At 52.3% G+C, this 25,411-nt stretch overlaps 1 protein-coding gene across 2 annotated transcripts in view; it reads right to left on the bottom strand.

Annotated features, from left to right (window-relative positions):
• Positions 1-25,411, bottom strand: part of ZBTB16 (zinc finger and BTB domain containing 16) — a 192,005-nt gene that overhangs the window by 163,901 nt on the left and 2,693 nt on the right. For both annotated transcript variants that reach the window (XM_047070986.1, XM_047070987.1), the window contains exon 2: positions 23,485-24,842. In XM_047070986.1, the coding sequence (XP_046926942.1) occupies positions 23,485-24,752 (1,268 nt within the window). In that variant the 5' untranslated portion in view covers positions 24,753-24,842. The remainder of the gene's footprint in view (positions 1-23,484; positions 24,843-25,411) is intronic.

The raw sequence follows: 25,411 nt of genomic DNA, 5'->3' as shown, positions 1-25,411 counted from the left end.
ACGGCGTGGAAGTACATACAGCGGTGGGATCGCTGCACTAACCAGCGAGCAGGGGCCAATGAGGAGTCCCTGGCTGGGCCCCTGCTCTCAGGACTCGCTCCTCGCAGCTTCCGTGAGGCCACCAGAGAGGCCCTCTACGGAATCAGAAGTGTTCACCCCTTGAGGCGTGCCTTCCGCCCAGCACAGCGCTCCCCAGCTTTTCCTCAAAGACTGCTTCTCGCTGGGATGTGGCCCAGTCGGGTGGGTCCTAGACGGCAGCGCCGGAGGGCGAGGGAAGGGGAAAGAGGATCCAGCTGCCGGGGCTCACGGTCCTCGGCCCTGGCTGGCCTGCTCGTTGTCACCTGGTGGGTAAACACAGGCGTGGGACATTAATGCCCGTGCCTGCACAATCAGGCATTGTGTGTGCAGCCCCCGGCCACCTCCCTTCACACAGTGTTCACACTCTCCCAGCCCTTCACGCCTGCCTGGCCTATTCCTGCCGTAATAAAGATGCCAATTAGGACAAATTTTCCACTGAGAGAGAGAGAGAGAGAGAGAGAGAGAGAGGGAGAGAGAGAAAGACAGAAAGAAAGAAAGAAAGAAAGAAAGAAAGAAAGAAAGAAAGAAAGAAAGAAAGAAAGAAAGAAAAAAGGACTGAAAAAGAAAAGCTCCAAAAGAAAGACAGTTCTGCTTTGATAACACCTGAGCCTGGGCCTGCTGCCCTGCTCCCCCCTCACTACCAGCTTCGCTCAGGTGGTTAACCCTTGAGCGCCACACCGCAGAGACAGAAAGTTCAACCCACCCCTGCATCCCGGAAGCACCGCTGTTCACCACACGACCTCCAGTTCATGAAGCCAACGGGATGTACGGAACAGCTACCACGTGCTGGGCACCACGAAGGACCCTGGGGAGGGAGGAGTACAAAGCAGATGGTCGTGTTACCGGACAGGACTCAGATCCCGCCCACAAACACTCAAGAGCGTCTTGGGGGAGAAGTCAAAAGGAGCAGCACTGATGAAAGATCAGGTTTTATCTATACCTCTTCAGGCATGGGAGTTCTGAGGACGGATGACACGGTCTTTCCAACCGGCGGAACGTATCAAGGAAGGAGAGAGCATCCACACTGCAGCTTAAAAGCTCTGGGCTTGCCGCGATGCGTGGAGAGGGAAAGGGCAAGAGAAGAAAAGAAGCAAAAGGTACTGAGCGGCCATGCACGGACAGTGGACTAAAAGGTGGTAACACAGACTTAAAAGATGGTCCCTGCCCTTGACGGGGGGGTCCATCCTCAGAAGGGCGGAGGGGCGGAGATGTGGCTGGAACCCAGGATCTGTGACGGCTCTGAACACCAAGCTAGGAACGCTCTAGCCTATTCTCTAGAAGAGGTACTAGAGAGCCACTGCAGGTCTTTGAGCACGGCAGCAACATCATCAGAGTCCTGCTTCAGAGGCCAGAGGCGGGGACTCTGCAGGAAGGCTGCTTAGGAGACAGACAGCCATCTGGTTAAGTGAGAGTGAGGAGATGGGGCCGGAGAGGCACAGGAAAGGTGGGAGCCACAGAGGACACCAAGGTCTAATTTCTGTCAGAACTGATGTCCACAGAGGCAGCTAGAAAGGAAGGCGTGTGACGCAAAAAAGACCAAACAACAAGCAAAAAAACAGAGGTGGAAGACTGGAAGTCACCCCAAGAGAGGTGATCCCAGAAACGAGACTGCCGAGGAAGAGACTGGAGAGAGGAGGCACGGCAAGGAGATCTTCTTAGCAAACACCTACATTATGGGATGAGAGGATCGCGTTCAGCATCAACTAACACCCTGACGATCTGTCAGCGAGGAAGAGAAACTAGCAGCATTTTGCAGGTGAGGAAACAGACCACGAGGACGGAAGCGTTCACCGCTCAGCAAGAGGAGACGTCAGCATTCAAACGTGGATCCTGCAGAGCTCCAGGGACCATGCTGCCTGTAGGGAAAGAGTTTCGGGAAATACAGGGAGGGGAGGGCAAGGGGATCAGTGCATGAGTCCAGGAGGGTACAATGCTTTTGAGAACCAGGAGACCGCAAGAGACCGTTGAAAGAAGCGCGTCAATGCAGTTACCCTGCAGGATTGCAGGGTAGGAGGGGTAAGGAGCTCCTTGGGGCAAACGAACCTAAAGTCCAAAGCTGGGAAGAGGAGATTTTGCAAGCACCCGAGTACTCCTTTTACCAGTACCCACCTCCTCTGGGGTGCATCCCGAGGATGCAATGTGTCGAGGCGAGCCTAGGGCTCAGCACACGGCCAATGCTCACTTAGCTGCGGTTTCCCGAGCACCTATTACGTGCTCGGCACAGCACCGGCAAGTACAGGGAGAGAGGATGGATGTACCACCATGGTCGTCCTCACAGAACCTGTGCTGCTGGTTTAGGTGGGGAGACAAAACATACGATCAAACAGGTCAGTCACAAGGCAGCAGAGCCATGATCAAACGGTGCACAGGAGACAAGACAGGCGACACCAGGGTGCCCAGATCAAGACCACACTTCCCAGAGGAACCTCGCTTGAGGAGGTCTTGAAGGCTGGCAGGGACAGGAAGACCAGGAGAGAGGGAGGGACAGCCCAGGTTGGCGGTGGGGTGGGGTGGGGGTTGTGGCAAAAACCAACAACGGAAAACACCTGCATTGCAAATCGGGCTCCCCTGGAAACCACCTGGCTCCTCAGAGTTTGCACTGCCCCTTAATGTTTGCAAAGGGAGAGCACGAATGTGAAACAGGACAGGTGTGCACCAAGTCTCACGTGTTCCCACTCGATGCCGCGGACAGTGGGTTCTGCAGGACGTTCTCTCCCCCCAAAGTGGGGGTGTGGACTGTGAGCAGGATTCCATGGGAAAGAACTTCAGGAAAAGAGCAAGCGCCCGATCCAAGATGCCTGCAAAGCTCTTGACTACCCCACTCCCCCATCCCCCAATTTTCAGAGGCCGGATGACAACAGAGAAGCCTGGCATTCTGGGTAACTGCACAGCCTCACCGCCCCCTGCCTCTCCACACTCTCCCCCGTTTGTCTTCTACTAAAATCTCAGTCCTCCAACCTCCAACCAACTAAAAGCTTTACAAATGCCCAGAATTGCTAGCGTGGCATTTGAAGCACTCCATGACCTGGTTTTGATGCCATGGTCTTTTCCTGCCTGGTCTCCCAGCCCTTCCCACGCCCATCCCCCCACTTAGGCACACCACCCTGTGTGTGGGCTCCCTGCCCCTGCTCAGACAGGGCCACAGTTGGCTCACCTCCTAGCTAGAAAAGAGAGTTCCTGTCTCCACTTGGCCAAAGCCTAGCCATCCTCCAGGGACTGGCCAAATGCTACCTCCTCCGTGAAGCCCTCATTCAATTCCCCTCCTGTGCTCCCCCAGCACACCACTCACATAACAATTGAGAACAAGGACCAACATGCGCGCACACACACACACACACACACAGCCAAAATGCACGTAAGCTTGTCATTTCTGTTTCAATATCAACTCTTAAAGGGATTTATTAATATCTCTGCACCACCCCACAACAGCACTTAGCAAAGCACCTAGCACACAGTAGGTGCTCACTAAATGTTCTTTCAATTGAATACCCATGGCTAAATCCTCACTGTATCAGGGTGTTCTGCAAACTAGGGATGGCAAACCAGTAGTGGGTCTTGATTAACATTTTTTTTAATTTTGTTTTAATGTTTATTTATTTTTGAGGAGAAAGAGAGAGAGACAAAGCATGAATTGGGGAGGGTCAGAGACAAGGAGGCACAGAATCTGAAGCAGGCTCCAGGCTCTCAGCTGTGAGCACAGAGCCCAACATGGGGCTCAAACCCCTGAACCACGAGATCATGACCTGAGCCGAAGTCGGGTGCTCAACCGACTGAGCCACCCAGGCGCCCCTTGATTCACATTTCTAAGTGAAATAGACACAGAACAGGAAAAAAAAATCAGAGTCCATAACATAAAGCTAAAATCAAAGTTGACTGATCCTTCAGTTTGAGGTATGTGCCCTGGGCCAGGATAAAAAAGGTACTGTTCCCTGTGGGCCATGGCCTCCACTCTAGGATCAACCAGCAAATAAAAAAGCAAGTTATCAGAGGTTTTGTCCTAAACGGAAATTCTGAAGAATTCCTGGGGTGGGGGGGTTGGGGGGGGTCATTACACGCTGTTCACCTTCCAACACCTGCACAGTTTCAGAACAAAATCATCATGGTAGGGGTTTGGCATTCAGACAAGCATCCTCACTCATGGATCATTCCAGCAGGCCCTCCAGACTCTGCTTACCAAGGCAGGAAGGCAGAGCAGGTTGTCCCTGGGCAGATCTGTAACTAGCTTTAGGAGGAAGGGGAATGGAGAGTTTAACCCTTCGTTAACCGGCCACTGTGCCCGAGCAGCAGTCAGTCTAAACACTTTAACCCAGGGTCTAACCCAGTGTCTAAACATTTTAAACCCAGAAAGCAACGTTCCCGAAAGATCCAGAACGATGAAGCCTGTTCCTAGGATTGCTAACTTGGGTTCCTCTGGGACAAGGGCATCTGACCTGGTGTGGCTGCACAGGGCTCTGGGGTGATGCTTCCCGGCCACCTTCCCGACCCTGGCATCACTCACCTACCAGCAACCCTCCCCCCCAACACCAGCACCCGCCACCCCAGGAAGCATGAAGTCTGGCCACAGACCTCTGTTCCAAAGCTTCCCTCCTCGAAATGATGAATTTGCCAGTCATAATTAATGCAAAGAAAGAAATGCTATACATTTCTCTGTTGCTTTAAGTTAGTTAGGTACTTGGATGGAAGGGCAGCCTCTGACTAACAGGTCAGATAAGTTAAATCGATATAAGCCACCACCTCTGAATCTCTTAAATCACCACCTTCCCTCCCCTGACCTCCCCTGACTACCCCTGAGCCAGACCCCTGCAGTGGGCATGGAGCAACCTGCAGGCCTGCAAAGGACCATTCATTCAAGCTAATATTCAAAGAGAGATCTCCCATCAAATTCCAGATTCCTGAGATCCCCCCATTCCCTCCCTGACCAAAAAAAAAAAAAAAAAAAAAATCCCTGCAATCTCTGGGAGCAGCCATCCAAGAACAAGGGAAATGACTTCAAGAGTACACCAGGGAAACACAGAAGGGAGACAGAAGACATATGAATAGAGGCATAACATCTCGAACAATGGAGGTGAAAGTCTGGTTCTTCTCCAGAGTGGTCAGACCCATCTGGTTTTTTCACGGCATATAATCACCCTGATGTGATCAGATCCAACAGTGATGTAAAACTTACAAATCTGGAAGTATCTGAAAGAGGGCTGTGAGAATGGTAGGAGGGACTGACATCAAGGTACAGGGAAAACCAGGGTGTAAAAATAGGGAACACCTGTAGCTACCTCACAACTATCTCGAGGGCTATGGCTCGGAGTCTCAGTGACTCTAGGGAGCAGGATTAGTGGGGGAGGCTAAGCACACTCTGGAAATGGAATTAGCCGTTCAGCAAACAGTGGTATCCCTCTCCTGGGGGGTCTGAGGAGAAGGTGAGGTGGTTCGAAGCACCTGCCAGCCTCAGAACGGGGGCTGGCCTCAAAAATCCCTTCTGGCCCATCCCCCATCAGGACAGGGCAACACCAGGAGTCAGGGCACTGCTTTCTGTCACCCCTAAAGGGCAGGGTCTATGCACTGTGGCTTACCTATTCGTCCTGAAAGGGGAGTGAGCATCTGGGGGCGGTGGAAGGAAGAAGGTAAACAGAGTCTCTTTCCACCACTGTTTCCTACACCCAGCCACCAGCTGAGACATTAGCAAAGCTGCTGCGGTGTTAAGGTTCCAGGACAGGAATTTCCAGGCAAGACCGAAGAGTCCCCAAGACCCAATTTCTTAAAGCTGGCCTCAAAGGGGACTGGGGGGGGGGCGGGTGGCTGTCGAGCAAGGAAGGAGGACATCTCTACCGCCTGTTGAATTTTAACTTCGGTTTAGGAACTGTTTGTTTTATGTTGTTTTGGGTTACGGGGCAGGCGCCAAGCTAGACTGCCCCCCCTTTCAGCTCCTCTTTTTTTTAAGAAAGACAAAGAGAAAAACAAAACAACCAAACACCCGTAGCCCAAGCCCGTGTCTGCACTGTGGGCGGCCTACATGAGCTTCCTTTATCCAACCACAAAAAGGCATCACTGGAACCAGCGAGGGGCCCTGGAACGGCCCTTCCAAGCAAGGGCCTGCCGCTCCGTTGAGGTTAGCAGTTAACCAGGGGCCAGGAGCCGCTCGGGCAAACAGACCGTGCCCCTCGTTACACAACGCCAGCCCTTATCTCCCCGTGCCACCGTCGGTTTGCAGACCTTGCGTAGTGCTACGACCACAGCCGAGACTGGCCCGTGAGAGATAGCTGTCTCCCCGCTTGCTATCAGGGAGGCAAGAGGGGTCCGGGACGGTTAGCCTGACTTCACACATTCGGGTTGCTATTAAAAGAGAGCCAGAGAGACGGATAACAGTCCGGCCGGCCAGCTTCACGGTGTCACTTCCTCTGACCGTGACAGCTGAAGGCCCCCCTCCGTCCACCTCCCTCTCCCAGGCCCTCCAGCCAGCGAGAAGTAGTGGGAAAGGTCCATTTCATGTCATTTCATCAAATCCTGGGGGAGTGCCAGGTGTGAGACACCACAGGACAAGTTGATCACTCCCTGAACTGCTTTCCTGGCCCATAGCAGAGGGGAGGAAGGGAGCAGGGGCAGCAGAATACAGTTTTGGTGGACGGTACCACGAAGAGACCTCTCACCGTGTCACACTCCTCCTCAAACGCCTTCAAAGGCTCCCAACTGCCCCAGCATGAAGTCCAAAACCAAACGGCAGTCACATTCACTAAGCAACTACCTTGTCCCAGGCACCACACAGGATGTGTTAAGTGCATTATCTGCAATCCTCAGGCCACCCCACTCAATATCCCGCACATCAGCCCCACTCGAGGGGTGAGAACACCCCGGGTCACAGAGCCTCAGGCGCGTGGCCACGATCACATGGTTTGCAATTGGCAGCCTGAGGGTCCGCACCCAGGTCTCCCCCGTGTTCTTTGAGCTTCTCCGTGCTGTGCTGCCTTTGCCCCTCCCTGGCCTGGCGGCGAGAGCAGTCCCCCGCCCCGACCCCAACCTCCTCTTCCAGTACCACCGCCCTCGTTCCAGCCAAAGGAAGTTACTTTACGGGGAATCGGAGCGCTTCTCACAATTGTAACTTCATAGCTTCTCACAGGACTGAGGATCTCTCCCTCATTAGGAAGGCCCCCAAGGGCAGAGGTCCTGTCTTGCTCATCACTGAACTCCCAGGGCCCTGCCCAGTGCCCAGCACACAGTAAGTGTTCAACCGACTTTCTCAATTACAAGTGAATCCCGGGGCACTTAGGTCGCTCAGTTGGTGGAGCTTCCGGCTCTTGATTTTGGCTCAGGTCATGATCTCACGGTTCATGGGCTTGAGGCCTGCATGTGGCTCTGTGCTGACAGCACAGAGCATCCTTGGGATTCTCTCTCTCCCTCTCTCTCTGCCCCTCTGTCTCTCTCTCTCTCTCTCTCAAGATAAACTTTAAAAAAAAAATTTTTAAAGGGAATCCCTCCAGGTAGAAGGTATTTCATCTCTAAATTTCCTCTGCTTTTTCTATAGATCTATATAATCTTCCCACTTCCTACTTTCTATCATAGTTATCAACACACACATACATGTTTAAAGTATTTTAATGTCTCAGGGGCGCCTGGGTGGCTCAGTCAGTTAAGCATCCGACTCTTGGTTTCTGCTCAGGTTATGGTCTCACAGTTTGTGAGTTTGAGCCCCGTATCAGGCTCTGCACAGGTGGTGAAGCATACTTGGGATTCTCTCTCTCTTTCTCTTTCTGCCCCTCCCTGGCTCTTGTCTCTCTCTCTCTCTCTCTCTCTCTCTCTCTCTCTCCCCCTCTCTCTCAAAATAAATAAACTTTAAAAAATTAAACAAATGAAGTATTTTAATGCCTCTGCTCCAATATTATAATTGCCTTGCTTCTCAAGGGCAAGTCCCATGTCTTATTAATCTTTGTATCTTAAAACCCCTCACACAGGAAGATACTTGCAAACGACCTGTCAGATAAAGGGTTAGTATCCGAAATCTATAAAGAAGTTATCAAACTCCACACCCAAAAACCAAATAATCCAGTGAAGAAATGGGCAAAAGACATGAATAGACGCTTCTCCAAAGAAGACATCCAGATGGCCAACCGACACATGAAAACATGCTCCACATCACTCATCATCAGGGAAATACAAACCAAAACCATGATGAGATACCACTTCACACCTGTCAGAATGGCTAACATGAACAAGTCAGGCAACAACAGATGTTGGTGAGGATGCGGAGAAAGAGGATCTCTTTTGCATTGTTGGTGGGAATGCAAGCTGGTGCAGCCACTCCGGAAAACGGTATGGAGGTTCCTCAAAAAATTAAAAATAGAACTACCCTACAACTCAGCAATTGCACTACTAGGTATTTATCCAGGGGATACAGGTGTGCTGTTTCGAAGGGACACAGGCACCCCCATGTTTATAGCAGCACAATCAACGATAGCCAAAGTATGGAAAGAGCCCAAATGTCCATCGATGGATGAATGGATACAGAAGATGTGGTGTGTATACGCAATGGAGTATTACTCGGCAATCAAAAGAATGAAATCTTGCCATATGCAACTACGTGGATGGAACTGGAGGGTATTATGCTAAGCGAAATTAGTCAGAGGAAGACAAAAGTCATATGACCTCACTCCTATGAGGATTTTGAGACAAAACAGATGGAACATAAGGGAAGGGAAGCAAAAATAATATAAAAACGGGGAGGGGGACAAAACAGAAGAGACTCATAAATATGGAGAACAAACAGAGGGTTACCGGAGGGGTTGTGGGAGGGGGGATGTGCTAAATGGGTAAGGGGCATTAAGGAATCTACTCCTGAAATCACTGTTGCACTGTATGCTAATTTGGATGTAAATTAAAAAAAATTTTTTTTGTAATAAATTAATTAATTAACTAAAAAACCCTCACACGGTGCATCCCCTGTCAATCTAAAGGACTCACGTACAGTAATCTACTCAGGCTGAGCAGCAAAGAGGTTACGAGTAAAAGACAAGTCACCGTGCCGAAATCCACCCAGCACCCTGCCCATCCAAAGATTTGAAACTGCTCTCAAGTCAGATTCTCTCCTCACCTCGTCCCTGGTGGAAGCAGGGAGCAGATGTGGAGAGCGGCAGGCAAGTTTGCGAAGGCGAAATGAAAGCAGGCGGGGAACGAAAGACATGGCTTCCAGACCTGGTTTGGCCACTAGCTTGCTGTGTGGCCTTGGGCAAATCACAGAGCCTCTCTGGACCTTTATTTATTCTGCCCTAAATGCGCATGTTGATAATACATGACTTTACGAGCCCTTCCAGCTCTAACGTTCTGTGACCACCCACACCTGTACGGCCGGTAGAGTGCTAAGAGTACCTTCCTCAACAGGTGGCAAGAAGGATGAACGGGGACCCTCAAGATTCCCCCTCGCGCTATTATTCCTCAGCCCTCAAAAAGAAAAAAAGAAACCTCAGCTAGTGAATCAGCCAGTCAGTCTCCCTCATCAGGATGGATGACGGCCGTGATTTGCATATGGACCTGAAGTAAACAAACGGGGAAAGCAGCTACGGAAATGGATTGTCAATAAATAACTTCCAGTGAAACCTGAATTTTTTTCCCACATATGTATCGTTTCGCAGATCCAGTTGGGGAGTGTTCAAATTAGCACAACCTGGCCTTCAATACCGCGCAAAACACATAGTAAGCATTTTGCTTTCATTTATGTCGTCAATGGTTTCAATGGGGATGACTCATCCTTCCTCTTTAACACTCTGTTCTAATATGGTTTACTATAAATAATGCAGAGAGAGAGAGAGAGGCTGAGGGATTGAACACCAGGCCTCTGCACAGCGAGATCACTGAAGACCCACGTCCCACAGACAATCCCAGGGGTGGCCCTCAGGCAGAGGAAAGGAAAACGCCTCTCTCCACTCTCCAGGTATTCAGGGCACATAAGACCGTTAGAGAAGGGGACTCACGCGTGCTGAGGATGGGCCAGGTGCCAAGCTGGGATTTAATACTCAAGCCCCTTTAACCTTCTAGAGCCTTCCCAAGAAACAGAGATTGGGTGCAAATGCAGGCCACCAGCCTCCAAGGCCTACTCCCTCAGAGTGTCAAAACCCAATGCATTCTTTCTAACCCCAAGCTACGTATCCTGACGGTGGTACATTTTCTAATGACAGAAGTGCCTCTTGGGACCCCAAACTCACAGGAGGTCAAACCACAAAAGCCAGAAACATCACAGCAATAAGAGGAATCCGCCCCAGGCCCAGGCAAACGGTGACGGCCGTTGGAAATCACTAGCCCCTTGGCCTTGTTCACCTCCCACTTAGGAAGCGAGGCTGACGTTCACCCTGGGGCGGAGCGGACGAGCACTCTCTGCACACTCTTTCCAGAACCTACCTTCAGAGTCAGACACAGTCATCCAATGTCATCACTCACAATATTCACCAGATCTGTCATCGAATTATTTTGACCATTTCCAAAAGTCACATCTACTCTCCCAAAGGGCAAGGCAAAAAGAACGTGGCACAGACCTTGGAAAGGATTCCGAAGGAAGATTTCCAAAGTGTTTAGGGCTGTGGCGACATCCCAGGATTATGTGATCACTTACTGGATCTGCAGGCTTCTTTAGAACAGCAGCAGAACCTCACTTAGGTCATTAGCTTATTATCTGGTCTGCGGGCTGCCGGCACAGGGTTAGAACTCTCAGCAATTCGGCAGTGCCCAAAACAAAAGATTGCACGGATTCCCTCCATAGTTTCTCCTCTGGGCCAAAACAGCAGGCTTCTCAAGGGCCTAGTTCATAGCACAACAGCGCCCATTTACAAAGAAGCTCCACTGTGCTACACACTTTACACGGTCTATCCAGACGACCACCTAAAAGGTGTTGATCTCACTTTGTACAGAACAAGGAAATGGGAGCTCAGAAAGGCTAAGTCACCTGTTCAAGGCACAGGGTGAATTCTGGAGCCTGGGTTCTCACCCAGGACACCTCATCCTAAGGCCTCTGCTCCTCCCATCATCACACGGTCCCTAACAAACACCACCCGTAGCCATGTCCTGGACAGCCTCTTCCTTGAGTAAGGAAACCTCACCCTGTGCCTCGCAATTCCTGGGCTCTATCTTCAGCATCGCACGGACTTTGTGCCAGCTGTTTTCAACCTCCCGGTATGTCTGTCCCAGCAGATACCCCTGCTCTAAGCAGCCCCCTCCGTGATGTGCAAACATTACAAGGACATCAAAACAAAGCTATCAGCTGGGTTCCTGGCTTTAGCAGCCAGTCCAAACTCTTTTGTCTGACTCTCAGACAGCTTATTGACTAGGTGATGGGGTCAGAAGTTTGCTTTCCACCTAGGCTCTTCGAGAACAGAGTCCTTGGCTGGAAGAAGGAACTGCAGGGCAGGTGGGGAAAATCCACCCAGTAAAGATTTCAGATTTACCCTGTCAGCAAGGAAAAACGTGCTTACCAGCTGACAGCTTGCCGAAACAAGAAAGGGTTAAGGGAGGAAAGGGTAGGAACCGAAGAAGCAAAAACCACCTACCCCTTTCCCCTCTTGTACTAACACGGGCATGGGCAACCCACTCACTGGAATGTTCTCAGAGACTCTGCACATGTCCACATGAAGGAGAAGGAAAGCAGGGGAGGGCAGGAAGCTGATAAGCCGCATGACACATGCGGCTGCATTTTAGAAGATACCTGTTTTCCCGTGTCAGGTGTTTTCACACATCTCCATCCCTATCTGAAAGAGGGTCCTGGCTCCCCACCCGGTCCCTCCTTCCTAACACACACACCCCTCACCCTGACCCCGACAGTTTATCTTTGCCTATTGGGAAAACTGGCATTTATCGAGTAATCTACTCCTCATATATTGTTAAACAGACCACAGGGGTTATCAGTGGAGTTGATACAGGAAGATAAACAGCAACCTCTTATGCAAATAGCACTGGGAATGGGGGACTGGCCACAGGACAAAAATCGGAATTTAGGAGAACATGACTTCTCCCCGGGTGCAACGCTAGAAACCGCAGGGTCCTGGAGAAGGTTTTCTGGATGGATTCTCCTCTCCCTTTCTGGCAGGGAGGGGCAGGTGTGCGTGTGTGTAGGTCGAACCTGCTCTGCAAAGACGAGCAGCGACTTCGTGTCTAACAGATCTCCTGTCTGTGACCACAGGCTTCTCCTTCCTGCCCCAGACACTTCATTTCTCCGGGACTTCAGACCCCCTGGAACGAGCTTTGTTCAGAAAGGGAGAGAATCGTATTCTCCAAGGTGGGAGTGGAGTCAGAGGGTGGAGGGGAAAAAAAATGCATGGAAAACCGGGAGTTCTGGGCTCTGAGACATAATCCACACAATCAGGAGACACTCCCTCCCCGTGGCTCTGCAGATCTGTCTCTCCCTGGCAACAAGCAGGTCCAGGGGCATCTTGTGAAACCCTTCCCATTATTTTAAGGGCAAACTCACATCAAGAACCCAGAGGTGAGTGGCTCCGAGTGACAAAAGAATCGCATTGAGAGGGACAGGGCAATCTGCTTCTCACACCAGGCTGCAGGCTGGGGAGGGGGAACCGGGAGAATGACAGAATCCAGGGCTGGCCAGAATGAAAGACTGAATGGAATAGCCTAATTTACACAGGAAGTGAGCACTTACCAGACCCTTCATCTCAACACACAAAACCCTCGGCCATATCTGGAAGCAATTACATCCAGTTAACATGATCTGCTTGCCACTAAAATTAACTGCAAACAGAAATATTTTTCACTTTTCCAACAGGGGATGCCAAGGTTTGGCCCACACCAGCTACCCCCAAGCCGTCGAACGTGGCTGTTGGGGAGTGTTTAGCAGCTACCCAGCTCACAAAAACAAAACCCACTCTTGTACCTGTCAGGACACAACAAAGTAAAAGAGTGGATAATTATGAAGGGAGGAAGGGGAGGGAGGGGGAGTGAAAACCATCGTGCTGGAGATTGAGGAAAGAGGCCAGGCACGCGGGCCCCAAATGGGTCTGCAGCGCTCACGAGTCCAGCCCTGGCTCTCCACACTCAACTTCAAGGGAAGGAAAATGTTTTTAGAGACGCTCAATTTAGCAGCGTTTCACATTGTTTTTAGGTCCCATCTTTATCCCTTCTGCCAAGGGGACCGGGGGTGGGGGTATGCAGGGAGGTAGACTCGCAAATGTTAGCAAATCCTTAATTTAGCAAAGCATTTAGGGGACAACTGTCACGATTTCACTTCTGCATTGAGCACTTCCCATCCCTACTCCGTGAAAACACCTTCCAAGCAGCCTTCACCTGCTCCGGGAGGGGCAGGAGCCTCTATTTATTTGAGACGTGAGACGTGCACGGTTTTCCATGCAGAGGATGGAGGAGAGAACTTGCCTCCCGTGGGCACGTACACCCCGAAATGGGCCAGCGCCCCATCTCCAAACTCTCCGCCCCCCCCCCCCCCCGCCCTCCCGCCCAGCATCAGCTGCCTCGATGCACTGACCACTCCCCGTCCTTTCTCCCTGCACCCAGCCCGCCAACTGGAGAATAATTTATTTTCCCTGGAGCGACTGTCCATGATGCCAGAGACAGATGGGACAGATTTGCTTTAAACTTCCAAAAGCAGGCATCGTCTCCAACCGCTTCCCCGCCACAGGCCCATCATCCCTGGGCCGGTTCACTCCTCTGTCACCAGGGTCCTCTAAAGCAGCAGCAGAGGCCAAGGCAGAAGTAACACATCCATTTGCCAGACGGCTCACAAACATCTCCTCTCAAAGAGGCAGGCCAAAACTTCCCTCGGGAACCAGGTCAAACCCTGCTCCTCTCCACAAACATCACATTTACAAACGTTACTCGCACGCAGAAGAAGGAACAGCTAGGTAATTTTTCTTTGATTCCGAGGCTGTGATGAGGAAGGAAGTCTCCGTAGGTGAGACAGGCCCTCCTTTCCAACTTTTTTAAAAACAGTATTACAGGGGCACGTGGGTGGCTCAGTCGGTTGAGCGTCCGACTTCAGCTCAGGTCATGATCTCACAGTTCATGGGTTCAAGCCCAGCATCAGGCTCTGTGCAGACAGCCCAGAGTCTGGAGCCTGCTTCGGACTCTGTGTCTCCCTCTCTCTCCCTCTCTGCCCCTCCCCTGCTCGTGCTCTGTCTCCCTCACTCTCAAAAATAAACACTAAAAAAAAATTTTTAAATGATATGACAATGAGGGAGAAAGAAAGAGGCACATCCTTTCAACGCCGGCCACAGACCGTGCCGCCCCAGGGCTGTTTTTGTCCCGAATGAACCGTCCATGGGTAAGATCAGGACAGCACAATGAAGTCCACATTAGAACTTCCTCTCAGATATGAGGAAGCGGGTGGTTAGGTATCTCGCCGGAGCCACAGAGCTTCTAAGAGGCAGAGGATAAATTCAAACCCAGGTTCAACCGCAGACCCAACGCCTCCTTCCCAGCTGCCCAGTCTGCAGCCAACAGTTCCAGAAACTTCTGACACTACAGCAGTGCGAAAGCCAGCCAATCACCGTCCCCTGAAGTCCCCCCTCCCGGGCACAGCCGTGCATGGGGGTCTCTCCTCCACCCACCCCCAGGCTCCACACACCCACAGAGGCACACGCTCAGCTCTGACACTGCACAGCCATCCAGGCATGGAAACGGTTAAGTCGTCCTCACTGAATAAATCAAAAGTTCAAGGCTGCAACATACCACAATGATTCCCTCTTTACATATGACAAGAACCAGAGAGGGGCTGAAATCCCAAGCATCCTGAGCAGGGTCTCCCCGGCCCGCACAGGTTACGCAGCCAGGGTCAGGGCCGCGGACCTTTAGCGGCAACATTCATTTCCTGAACAGGACAAGTTCTCCTGACCATAAAGCTAATAGGAACTTCCTCGCACGGCGAGCTCCGGCTGACAGGGCTACTTGTCACTGGCCACGCAGGAGGAGAGTGCTGGTTCCCATTAGTGGGTTATGATGCCAGGTGCTACTAATAAGGTACATCGGCAAGAAACAAGAGCCTGCTAAGTTGTCTCTCCAACTCTGGAAGTAATCAGGCCCGGCCTTCGGGGTTGGGGAGGGACCTTATTTCAAGAAAGGGTTGGGGAGAGGGGAGGGTTGAGCCACAGTAGACCCCGACAGCATCTAACCTGCTCGACGGCTAAAATAAATACGTTTCAAACAATCCCTCCGCGTTTCCCCCAACTACCATAAAAGACTCCCCCAAAATAACACTAATAATGTTCCCCGCGCCCCGCACTCCAGGCCTGACGGATCACCGAGGGCCGTTACGGTCAGCCACATCTGCTTCTCACTATGGCAAAGAGAGTCGTGCCAACACGTTTAATGGCATTAAGATCACAACCCTCAGCTAATCCACTTAGAAGCAGACACTGGGCCAGGGTGGCAGGGGGCTCAGCGAGAGAGCGGCCCCCTTGTCAGGCTGGGGTCACAAAAGAAGCGGGAAGCGGGGAGGCGGCCCCACATGGGAGTCCCTGCTGCGTGCTTTATGTTACCTGGTACCTCGTTTAACATGTTTAAAGCCGCACTGGGAGGTAAAGGACTGAGCTCACTTCAGAGGAGAAGAGCCTGATGATTTGGACAGGTGAATTCATCAGTCCAAATTCACAAGGGAGCACCAACCTTCACACCCACGTCTACCTGACGTCACACCTTGTCCCCTACAAACACGACGGTCTGGCAGTGTGTCTGTCTTGCTCTTGACACGCCTGGTGGTGGTGACCTGTGTACGTGTAACACCCAGTCCTTACGTATGATTTCTGCGGAATCGAAACGGCCCAAAAGGGGCACCCGGCTGGCTCAGTCACAAAAGCGAGTGTGCAACTCTTGATCTCGGGGTCATGAGTTTGAGTCCCATGTTGGGTACAGAGATTACTTAAATAAATAAATAGACTTAGAATAAAGGAATAATAACTTAAAAATAAAAAATGGCCAGAGGCACCTGGGTGGCTCAGTCGGTTAAGCATCCAACTCTGGATTTCAGCTCAGGCCACGATCTCAGGGTTCACGAGACCGAGCCTCGCGTCAGGATCTGCACAGACAGCACAAAGCCTGCTTGGGATTCTCTCTCCCTCTCTCTCTGCCCCCTCGCCCCCTCTCAAAAGTAGATAAATAAACATTTAAAACGCTTTCTTTTAATTACTAACAATAGTAAATGGCCCAAAAGTGGGGAGAAGTCTAAGAAACAATTCTAACTGGCCCACAATTTCTCCTCTTCATCAAAATTTCTGTGACCAGGGATGCCCCCACTCTTTCGGGAAGTCCTTCCTCCTAGCTAACTTGGGTTCCTCCTACTGCAAAGCTGGACACAATCCATTCCTGCCGAAGGAAATGGGAGTCTTGAGGTCAGAGTCGACAGCCAGCTAGAAATTTAGAATCGAGCAGGTTCTGGCGAGTTTCCAGCCGAAGTTTCCATACTGACAATAAAGTACCGAGTCCCCTGCTTGCAGCTGCAGAGATAACCCTCACGTAGGCAAAACCCAACCATAGTTTTTCCAGACTGAGCCAGCATAATAAGGACACTGGGGCTTTTAAGGGGAAACAGTAGAAAGGGGAATTTCTGATTATGCTGGCATGAAATTAACAGCATGGAATTTTTATTTTTGTAAGTGGGTTTCTTTTTCTCTCCCATTTTCTGTTTTTTGAGTCAGCATAAAGGGCCCCCATCACCAGAAGCTGGTCTCTCCGGGTCGGTAAGGGATGATGCAGGATGAAGTTCTCCTGGCACTTGTGTGGCCCCGACCCCCGAAGACCTGAACCCTCTGAAGCAAACAGCCCCCTAGCTCCTTTCTTCCTCGCGAGCCACCAGAGGGGACCGAGCGATGAGCCACCTGGTCACCGACTGCAGGAAACACAGAGCCGGTCCTTCCTGATCCCTCCTTCCCTTCTGATTCCATCAGGGGCTGCCGGTCCAAGCAGGACATTACAGGAAAAACAGTGAAGCTCAAAGCCCTGAGCACAAGCCCTGGCCCCACCATGGACACATCCATTGACCTCTCGTGCTTCCCTCTGCCCATCAGGGAATTCACAACTAATGTCCCCCTTACAAGGCAGCCAGAGCATGTGAGAGTCTGCCTCTGAGTGCTCTGAGCACAGAACCTGGTAAGTACCAAGCCCCGAAAATGCCGCTTGCCAAACCCACCATCAGAAGCATTCTGCACTGGCAGTGGGGTCAGGGAGGAGCTCTGGAAGGCCCGGCCACCGCAAGCCCAGCCTTCCCTCAGTAAAGTGGGGCCTGTGCTCCTTGTCTGTGCCTCGACCACAGCGATGTGCTCGGCAGGCCACACGCACGGGCTCTCGGGTACTGGGTGAGCCTGCCTGGCAATTGGAACTGAGGCCGGTGGAGTGCTGCCCAGCTAAATTTAAATGAGAACTGGAATGACTCATCAGGCTTCAGGTCAATGGGACAAAGAGTACCCTGGCCACCAGGGTACAAGGAGATCAGCTTCTGGGGGGGGGGGGGGGGGAGTGCACGTGCTCACGGTCGTCAGCCCCACATGGTGTCTGAGCCGCAGTTTTTATCAAACGCCTCGGGGGGAAAACAGGACCTGGCCCGACACAAACACGGTTCCCACCCTGCACTGCCTGTGTGCCCCGTTTCACAACAACAGCAATAAAAACACAACAGCAAACATGTAGGGAACACTCACTTCGTGCTACTGTTCCTTGCATTTGACATGTATTTGCTGATTAATCCTTGTAACAACCCAGTGGACAGGTTCTGTCATTATTCCCCTCTTACCCGGGAGCAAATAGGCACAGAGAGGTTAGGTAACATCACCACGGTCACACAGCTGGTGAGCGGTAAAATCAGGATTCTGGCCCAGATAAGTCTGATCTGCTCAAAACGCACATTCACCGTGAGTAAAACATCAGAGGGTAAGGCAGTGGGGTTGCTATGGTCAATTTTTCTTTCTACCAAAATAACTGTCATTGAGTCACGGCTTCCACCTAATGCCGCTGAAACAGAACCTGAGAACACCTTCTGTTATTGAGGAATGTTCTGGAACCCTCCAACAGGCACACTGAGGCACACCTGCATTCATTTATCAAGACTCTTAGCTCTCACCCTTGGGCTTTCAGATAGACTGGTTTTAAAGTCATTTATTTAAAAAAAAAAATTAAAACTGATTGGAAACGTTTGCCTCCTGAATTAGCAAGAAAGGAAAGATTTGTGAATGGAGTTTGATTTTAACAGTTTAGGATAATCACTATTTTAAAGATTCATAAATAGAGTTCCTAGAACAAGCAGAAGGAAAACGTGTGGCTGAGCTGAACACTCTTCCTCTCCCTCCAGCAATTAGCAGCTCCATCCAACAGTGACAGCAAACGTAAATGGGACTTTTCGCACGGAGACGAAAGACGCAGTCACTTGCCTCCACTGGAAATAAAACAGAAGAAATCGTCTTCAAAATTTCTCAGAGTGCCATCTAGATCCCAGACGACTCCGCAACCCTACGCGAGTAAAAGTTTTAAAAAACAAAGGGCGGACAGAATCAAATCAAAGAGACCCCCGCCTATTTCAGCTGGCTGACTGCCAGCCCAGATTCCAAAACAGAGCAAAATTCAATCAGCCAAAAGGACTTCACGAGAATGTGAGTGAGTATGCACGGAAGGGGCAGAACTCAACAATCCAGAAAGAGCTCATCCAAGCACCTAGTTCTACAAACCAAGGGATGAGCCTCCAGATGAGAGAGAGACCAACAGCGGTCTCACGGCCAAAACCCGTGGAACAGAGGCTAGAGGCCCGGTCCACGCCCCAGCCCCACACAACGCCATGAAGCCTCCTGCCATCCTCCGAACTTCACAGCTAACGACTTCTCCAAAGGAAGACCTCCAGGAGTACAGGAGGTTATAATCGCTAAGTCATTCATCATCCCCCAAAAGGCCACTTCCTGGAAATAGAAATGGATTCGGAAAGGACTGGGGCAAATCCGTGAATGACAGAACAACCATAAATAGCTACTCAGAGAAGCCGGGCTCTGCCTGACCTTTAGGATCGACGTCAAGGAAGATGGCCACAGCCTCCGACGCTGGTATCTTCGGGATGGTGTTGGCACCCAGAGACTAGGTCAGATGGAGCTGACCCAGAACGGCAATGCCCATGTGCTTATATGGCCTGGCGCAAAGTACCCAGGACTGGGAATCAGAAGGCCAGTTGGGCTCCTGACTCTATCCATTTATAGCTTCGTGACCTTGGCCAAGTCACTCACTGGCTCCAAAGCTCAGTTTCCTCGTCTGCAAGTTGGGGCTGAAAATGGTCCACAGTCCCACTAGATTACCCAAAACCCTTGGGTGCTTCAGAAATCCAAACTGTTCAGATTTCAGAAAGGTACTACGGGTCCTATGGTATTCGCCAGTCCCAGAGGAGTCTAGGGAAGCACTCTGTAATCAAACACATTAATATTTTTGCAGCAAAACATATGAATATTCAAAGCAGGTGGGATAAATATAGCCTCACATCAGTTCAGATCAGGTTTTGCCACTAAATGAGTTGCACAAAACCTTTCAGCTTTCAGGGCTTCTCTGACTTTACATTCACAGATACGGAATGACGGACCTGTACCCACTTAGGGGAGGCTGTGGGGCTGAGAAAATCATTAAAAGTGCTTTGCAAAGAAGCAAGTGCTACAGCTGATAAACGACACGGTTAGTATTACGGCTGCGTCACCAGCAGAGTTTGGTGTGACCTCAGAGGTGCCTGAAGCACCGGCAGAAGGATGAAAGGCGACCAAGAGTTAAAGGCAACCGCTAAACTCCCCAAAGTGGCCGAAACCAAGGTCAACAGCTGCTGGCCCTCCACATGGTCCACCACTGAAAACAGAACAACTGGTCACCTGAGACAGACCGAGGCAAAGAGCCAGGCCAAATCTGTCATCTCAACTATGTGGCTCATGCACCCTAGAGCTGGCCCCAAGAAGCCTCCGGGAAGGGCTGCACACACAAGCCCAGGGAGTGGCTGAGATCACTTCTTGGGTTTCCTGAGCATCTCTTCGAGACCCAGGCTGGAGTTCCTTCTGTGCACGTGCAGGAGATCCCCTCTAGCTGGTCTAAGGGTCCGCTGTAGGAGGTCCAGAGGTCCCTGGCAAACCAGACCCCGCACTCTGATTCTGCAGCACTCGATTCAGAAACATATTCAGAGAAGGCTGTGGGAGCCTGGGGAGGCTGAGGGCTACGAATGAAGCCTGGGTTCACACCTAAGTCAACCACACTGCCCCCTGTAATCTTATCAACACGGGTATAGAACTCTGAGAAAGAGTAGGTGCACCTGGCCCAGGTGAGCTGATGCCTACATCAGATCCAGATAAGCCTTCATGCAGAACAGCTCCAGCCTTTCAGAGACAGAGAGAGAAAGGAGAGAGATGAACATAGAGGGCAGGCCAATCCCCATCTTCCAGAAGCGTGCTGTGACCCTGCCTCCCTCAGATACCATCCCCTGTGATGTGAGCACAGTGGAGGAGGTTGCAGTATCTAGACCTTTCTCCTGCATCTGCCCAGAGAATGCTGCTGGTCTTTGGGCGTGCTGCCCTTCTGGATCCTCCAGGTAAGTAAGCCCCATTTAATTTACGGAAGGAGTGTCTTTGTCCAGTCTCTCCATCAGCCTGTGACTACAGAGGATACTGCCTGCGCAGGGACCCACTGCAGGGACTACGACTTCGCTGTTCTGTCTGCGCGAGTCGCGCCAACAGGCTCTCTCTCATCAGCCTGGGACGGAGGGACCCTAGTGGCAGGATTCACACCAGGCTCTCTCCCTCCTGCACCACTTCCCAGCCCACCCCACCTCCTGCCTCTCCAGGCCCTTCCCGACCACCTCAGCATACAGGCAACAGTTAACTGCTGGGTACTCAACCTTCAGCAACACTTTAGTCTTTGGCTTAAAAGTAAAATAAAATAAAACCTGTCGCTTGCTACTTTGTCACGTTCATCACTGCTATGTTTCCAGTCAATTGCACAGCCTCCCAACCAAACCTCCCCCTCCGATTGTTTTGTCTCGTCCTTTTGTTTGTACTAGTGGTTGTGAGAAACAGGAAAGTAGCACCCGCACCCAGGAGCTTGGAGGGAGAGAGGAAAAGCCTCCCCCAAAGTACATCTCATCAGGAGCCAACGGGCGGCTAGGGGGAGCAAGGGCCTAGAAGCCGCAGGAACATTTTCTCCCCTTCCCGCTTTCTTCAGTCCTCACAGCTTTCCACCCGGGGCACTGTCCTCAGCTCTAGGTTCTCAGGCTGCACCAACTTCCTTTCCACCCTCAGTCAAAAGCCCATTTGCCGTGTCAGCAGCCCACAGCTGAGGATCCCTGGACCAGTGCCTCGCCGTCATAAGTTCCCAGGGACAGGGACATTCTCTGCACCGCCTTGCGGCCAGCACAGCCCCAGTGGAAGGCAGCGCTGTGGATACTACACTCTAGAATTCTAGAAGCCAAGGGAGGCAATGTGGAGACCTGAACAAGATGGGGGACCAGCAGGTCGGTCCGTCACCAGCACACAGTGTCACTCACTGCTCTGGGGATTTCTAGATGTTCCTTCGTCAATTCAGCCCCACGCTGTGCAGACCATCTCCATTTTTAACAATAAGACAAAACTCGGAAAGGTTACATAACTATCCCACGCTCTCCCGGTGAGACGCGGCTAGGTCCACAGCCAGGCCTCCGCCTCTCCCCAAGAGGACAGAGGGTCCCACAGAATGGGAGCCTGGACAGACCTCCTGGGAGAGTGGGATCTTCTGTGGCCCTCCCAGAAAAAGACGCCATCAGGACCAGAGGAGAGCCAGACCCAAAAGAACTTTCCACCAGACCCCGTTTCTCATCGCACCTATCTGAAATAATCGACATCCGGAGAAGATGAGAAATCTATCTGGTCAAGTTTGGGGAGGGGGGTTTCCTCTCTAGGAAAGTTTGAGCAGACACTAACACATCCTCGGTCTATTTCTGGGTGGTGCAAACATCGAGAAGATACACTCAGCGGCGGTTATTTTTCACACCCACCGGAAAAACTCGGCTACGGTTGGTTCAGCGGCACTTTCCGCAAGGTAGGTCTCAGAGCCACGGATCAAGCAGAGGCGTGGGAGCAGGTTCCGGCTGGTGTCGGGTAATCGCTGACCCCCAGGTGCCTGCCCGGCCCCCACACCCTCTCACTCACATGCCCTCCCGTACCCGAACGGGCAACAGAGCAACAAGGAACGGGTGGAGGAAGACGGTTGCTCAAGAACCCACCCCAGATCAGCCAAACAGCGGGCAAGAGGGTGTGTAGGAAATGTTACCATGGATGACCACCAAACTGGATTTCCTGACACCATTCACCTGACCCAGGGACCAGAGGATAAAATGATGGATATATCATCACAGCAGGTGCAAGTGAAAACCAAACCCACTACTGATCCTGCCCATGTTTACTCTACTCATGAGCAATTCTCAAAACCCTGTGTTCTGTAGACAATACCCTCTTCGGCACGGAGCGACTCCAAGAGGCAGCAAAGCACAAGGAGGCTAAGACCTGAATTCGAATCCAACCCTGTCTCTTACTCTGTGTGACTCTGGGAAAAGGTCTTAGCATCCTCCTACATGAAAGAAGAACATCCCCACCTCAGGGGACTGCTGTAACAAAAATGGGACTCCACGTAAAGCATTTAGTATTGAACCAGGCAGGTCATAAAAGCTCAACGTATGGTCATTTCATAGAGAAAGTGACGGGAGCCAGAGGGGAGCCAATGCTAGCCTGAAGTCGCATTCCATTCAATGTGAGCAGAGATGGGATAAGAGTAAGACGGCTGGCTGCAAAACCAAGCCTCTCGTACCCATCCTTCCCTCTTGAATTTAAATCAACTCCCTCTAAATGTGCTGGCAAAGGGCAGAGAACGAGCAGGGAAAGGAAACAACATCCCTGGTGAAAAACGTTCACCAGGCATGGCTCACATGGTTTACGTAGCATCCAGCCCCCGCCCCCGTGCCCTCCCCACACTCCGGAGCTGTGGGGACCACAGTCTGGGGACCTGGGGACCTATGTGCCTGAAACCCAGCAACGTGGCCAGATCCAGGCCACGGGACACCTTCTCCCCCAATCCCACTTCTCCTCTTCCTCCAGTTTATCAGTCACTCCAGGCAAAGGGGACCAGACCCAACAGGAGAAAAATCAAAAAGGAGCCCGGAAGCAAAAGGAGAGGAAAGAGCCTGGTAAGAGTCTGGGCCAGTGAGTTCCCCAACACTTAGGAAACACCCAAGGCCCCTCTCACCACATTTGAGACTGTGCCCTCCCCTCCCCTCCCCCCACCCCCCCACCCCCTGGGACTTAGAAACTCGGTGTCTTTTCACAAAGAGCACGGAGGACAAGGGGCCAGGCCCCAGGGCTAGGGAGTAGCTGGGCACGAAGGCACAAAGGCAGGGTGTCGGGAGCCAGAAGCCTGGGGCTGGGCTGCGGGATGCGGGGCTACAGAGGGCCCTACCTGTGCTGTTCCACGGCCTCGTTGTCAGGAAGCTCCACCCCACACACACTGCACTGCTCCCCGATGGTCCGGCTCTCCGACTTCATGCCCACAGCCAGCTCCCCCAGCTTGCTGAACAGCTCCCTCTGGATGAAGCCCTGGGGCAGCAGCCCCCCGTAGGTGCTGAAGTCCATGGACACGGCCAGGGCAGGCTGCACGTGGAGGCCAGAAGTCACTGAAGACGGCATGCTCAGCACGGCGTCGGCCTTGTGGTTGGGCAACACAGAATAGATGCCCAGGTGTTTCTCGGCCGGGGGCGCAGGGTGCTCCGGTCGGCCGGGGGGGCCCTGGGCAGCCTCGACCGGGGGCGGCAGCTGCTCGGCGCTCTCCTCGCGCCCATAATGCAGCTCCCGAGCGCTGGTGATGACGCTGCTGCGAGTTGGGGTCCCGGGCCCTTCTTTGCTCCTCTCCTCAACCTTGTCCCCGACCGCGCCCACCATGCTGGACTCGGTGGCCCCAGGGCTGTCCTGGCCGGGCACCTCATCCACCTGCATCATCTCCGTCTTCACCTCGGCCACCCCACCGTGCCTGCCACCCCCGGCCAGAGCTGGCTCCTCAGGCCCTACGGGAGGCTGAAGAGTTCCCTGCAGGAGAGACTGTCCTATGGTCATCAAACTGTCCACCGCAGCCTTGGTGGGACTCATGGCCGAGAGACCAAATGAGCTGGAGACGGAAGGGCTCTGGTCCACCATGGGTCCAGGGAGGCTCTGAGCAGCCACACTGGCGTACCCACTCCCCTCGCTGGAATGCTTCGAGATGAAGATGTTCTTGAGGTACCGAGCTTTGCGGTCCTCCTCCTCCTCGGCCGCGCCGTCCGCCATGGTGGCCTCCGTGTCATTGTCGTCTGAGGCCTGGATGGTCTCCAGGATCTTCAGGCACTGCTCCTCCAGGTACTCGATCTCTAGGATCTCGGCGGCATACAGTAGGTCATCCAGGTCCTCCGCCTTGGCTTGCAGTGTGGCCGTGTACGCATACTCCAGAATCTGCTGGAAGGTCTTTGGCGAGAGGAAGTCCAGAGTATAGTGCTGGCTGTTGCGGTGGAAGAGGATCTCAAACATCTTGCTGGTGCAGGCCAGCACGGTCCGGTGGGCATGGAACTCCTGGCTGTCCACCATGATGACCACATCGCACAGCGTCCCGGCCAGACGCATCTGGTTGGCCTTGCACAGGAGCCCCGTGGGGTGGCTGGGGTTCTGCAGCTGGATCATGCCCATCTTTGTCAGATCCATGGTGCTCCCCTCGGCTCAGGCATGAGGCTCTCTTTCCTTCCCGGCTCTGCGTGACGGGGCTGGGTGGGTTTCCTGGGCCAACCGAGAGGGCTGGAGGGGACGGGGCGGGTGGAGGGATGAGAAAAGAAACCAGAGAACGAAACACAGATTAGTTAGCGTCCTTCAAAGTAACGACTCAACACAGAACCCCCATAAGCACCCCCCCCCACCTTGAGACAGCCTTGGTGAATTTAACGGAAAGAAGGGGAGGAAGCTTCCTAGAACTCTGCACATCTGCCTTTACAAGCCCGGGTACGAAGAGGGTAAAGCCCAGGTTCTGCCACAGCATCTGCTTCATTCGCTGCTCTGTGACATCTGTTACGTGAGCTGAGACGAAGTCCTAGGAGTCCTGGGCTTGCTTTGCATGGGAGAACGAGGGGCTCCTGCACGTGGGCAATGTGCATTAGGAGGAAGTGCCCAGTGCAGAGGTTGACCCCTTCCTTCGGCCAACTAAAGCGATCAATCTTACTCTGAACCCCCTGTGCAGTAAACCTCATCTTCTAAACAAAGTTTTTCTAAATCCTGCCTCACTGTGGCAGCGGGAGGAACACGGACAGGCTCACCTGGAGCCGGCAGCCTATAGTCCCGGCCCCCACAAATCCGCAAGCAAGGGCTCTCTG

The sequence above is a fragment of the Lynx rufus genome, unplaced genomic scaffold (genome assembly GCF_022079265.1).
Source record: "Lynx rufus isolate CCGP_SWC_20201006 ecotype Redwood Valley unplaced genomic scaffold, mLynRuf1.p SCAF_9, whole genome shotgun sequence".
Classification (NCBI taxonomy): domain Eukaryota; kingdom Metazoa; phylum Chordata; class Mammalia; order Carnivora; family Felidae; genus Lynx; species Lynx rufus.
Note: the sequence above shows the minus strand (reverse complement) of the source record. Positions and strands in the feature narration are given on the sequence as shown.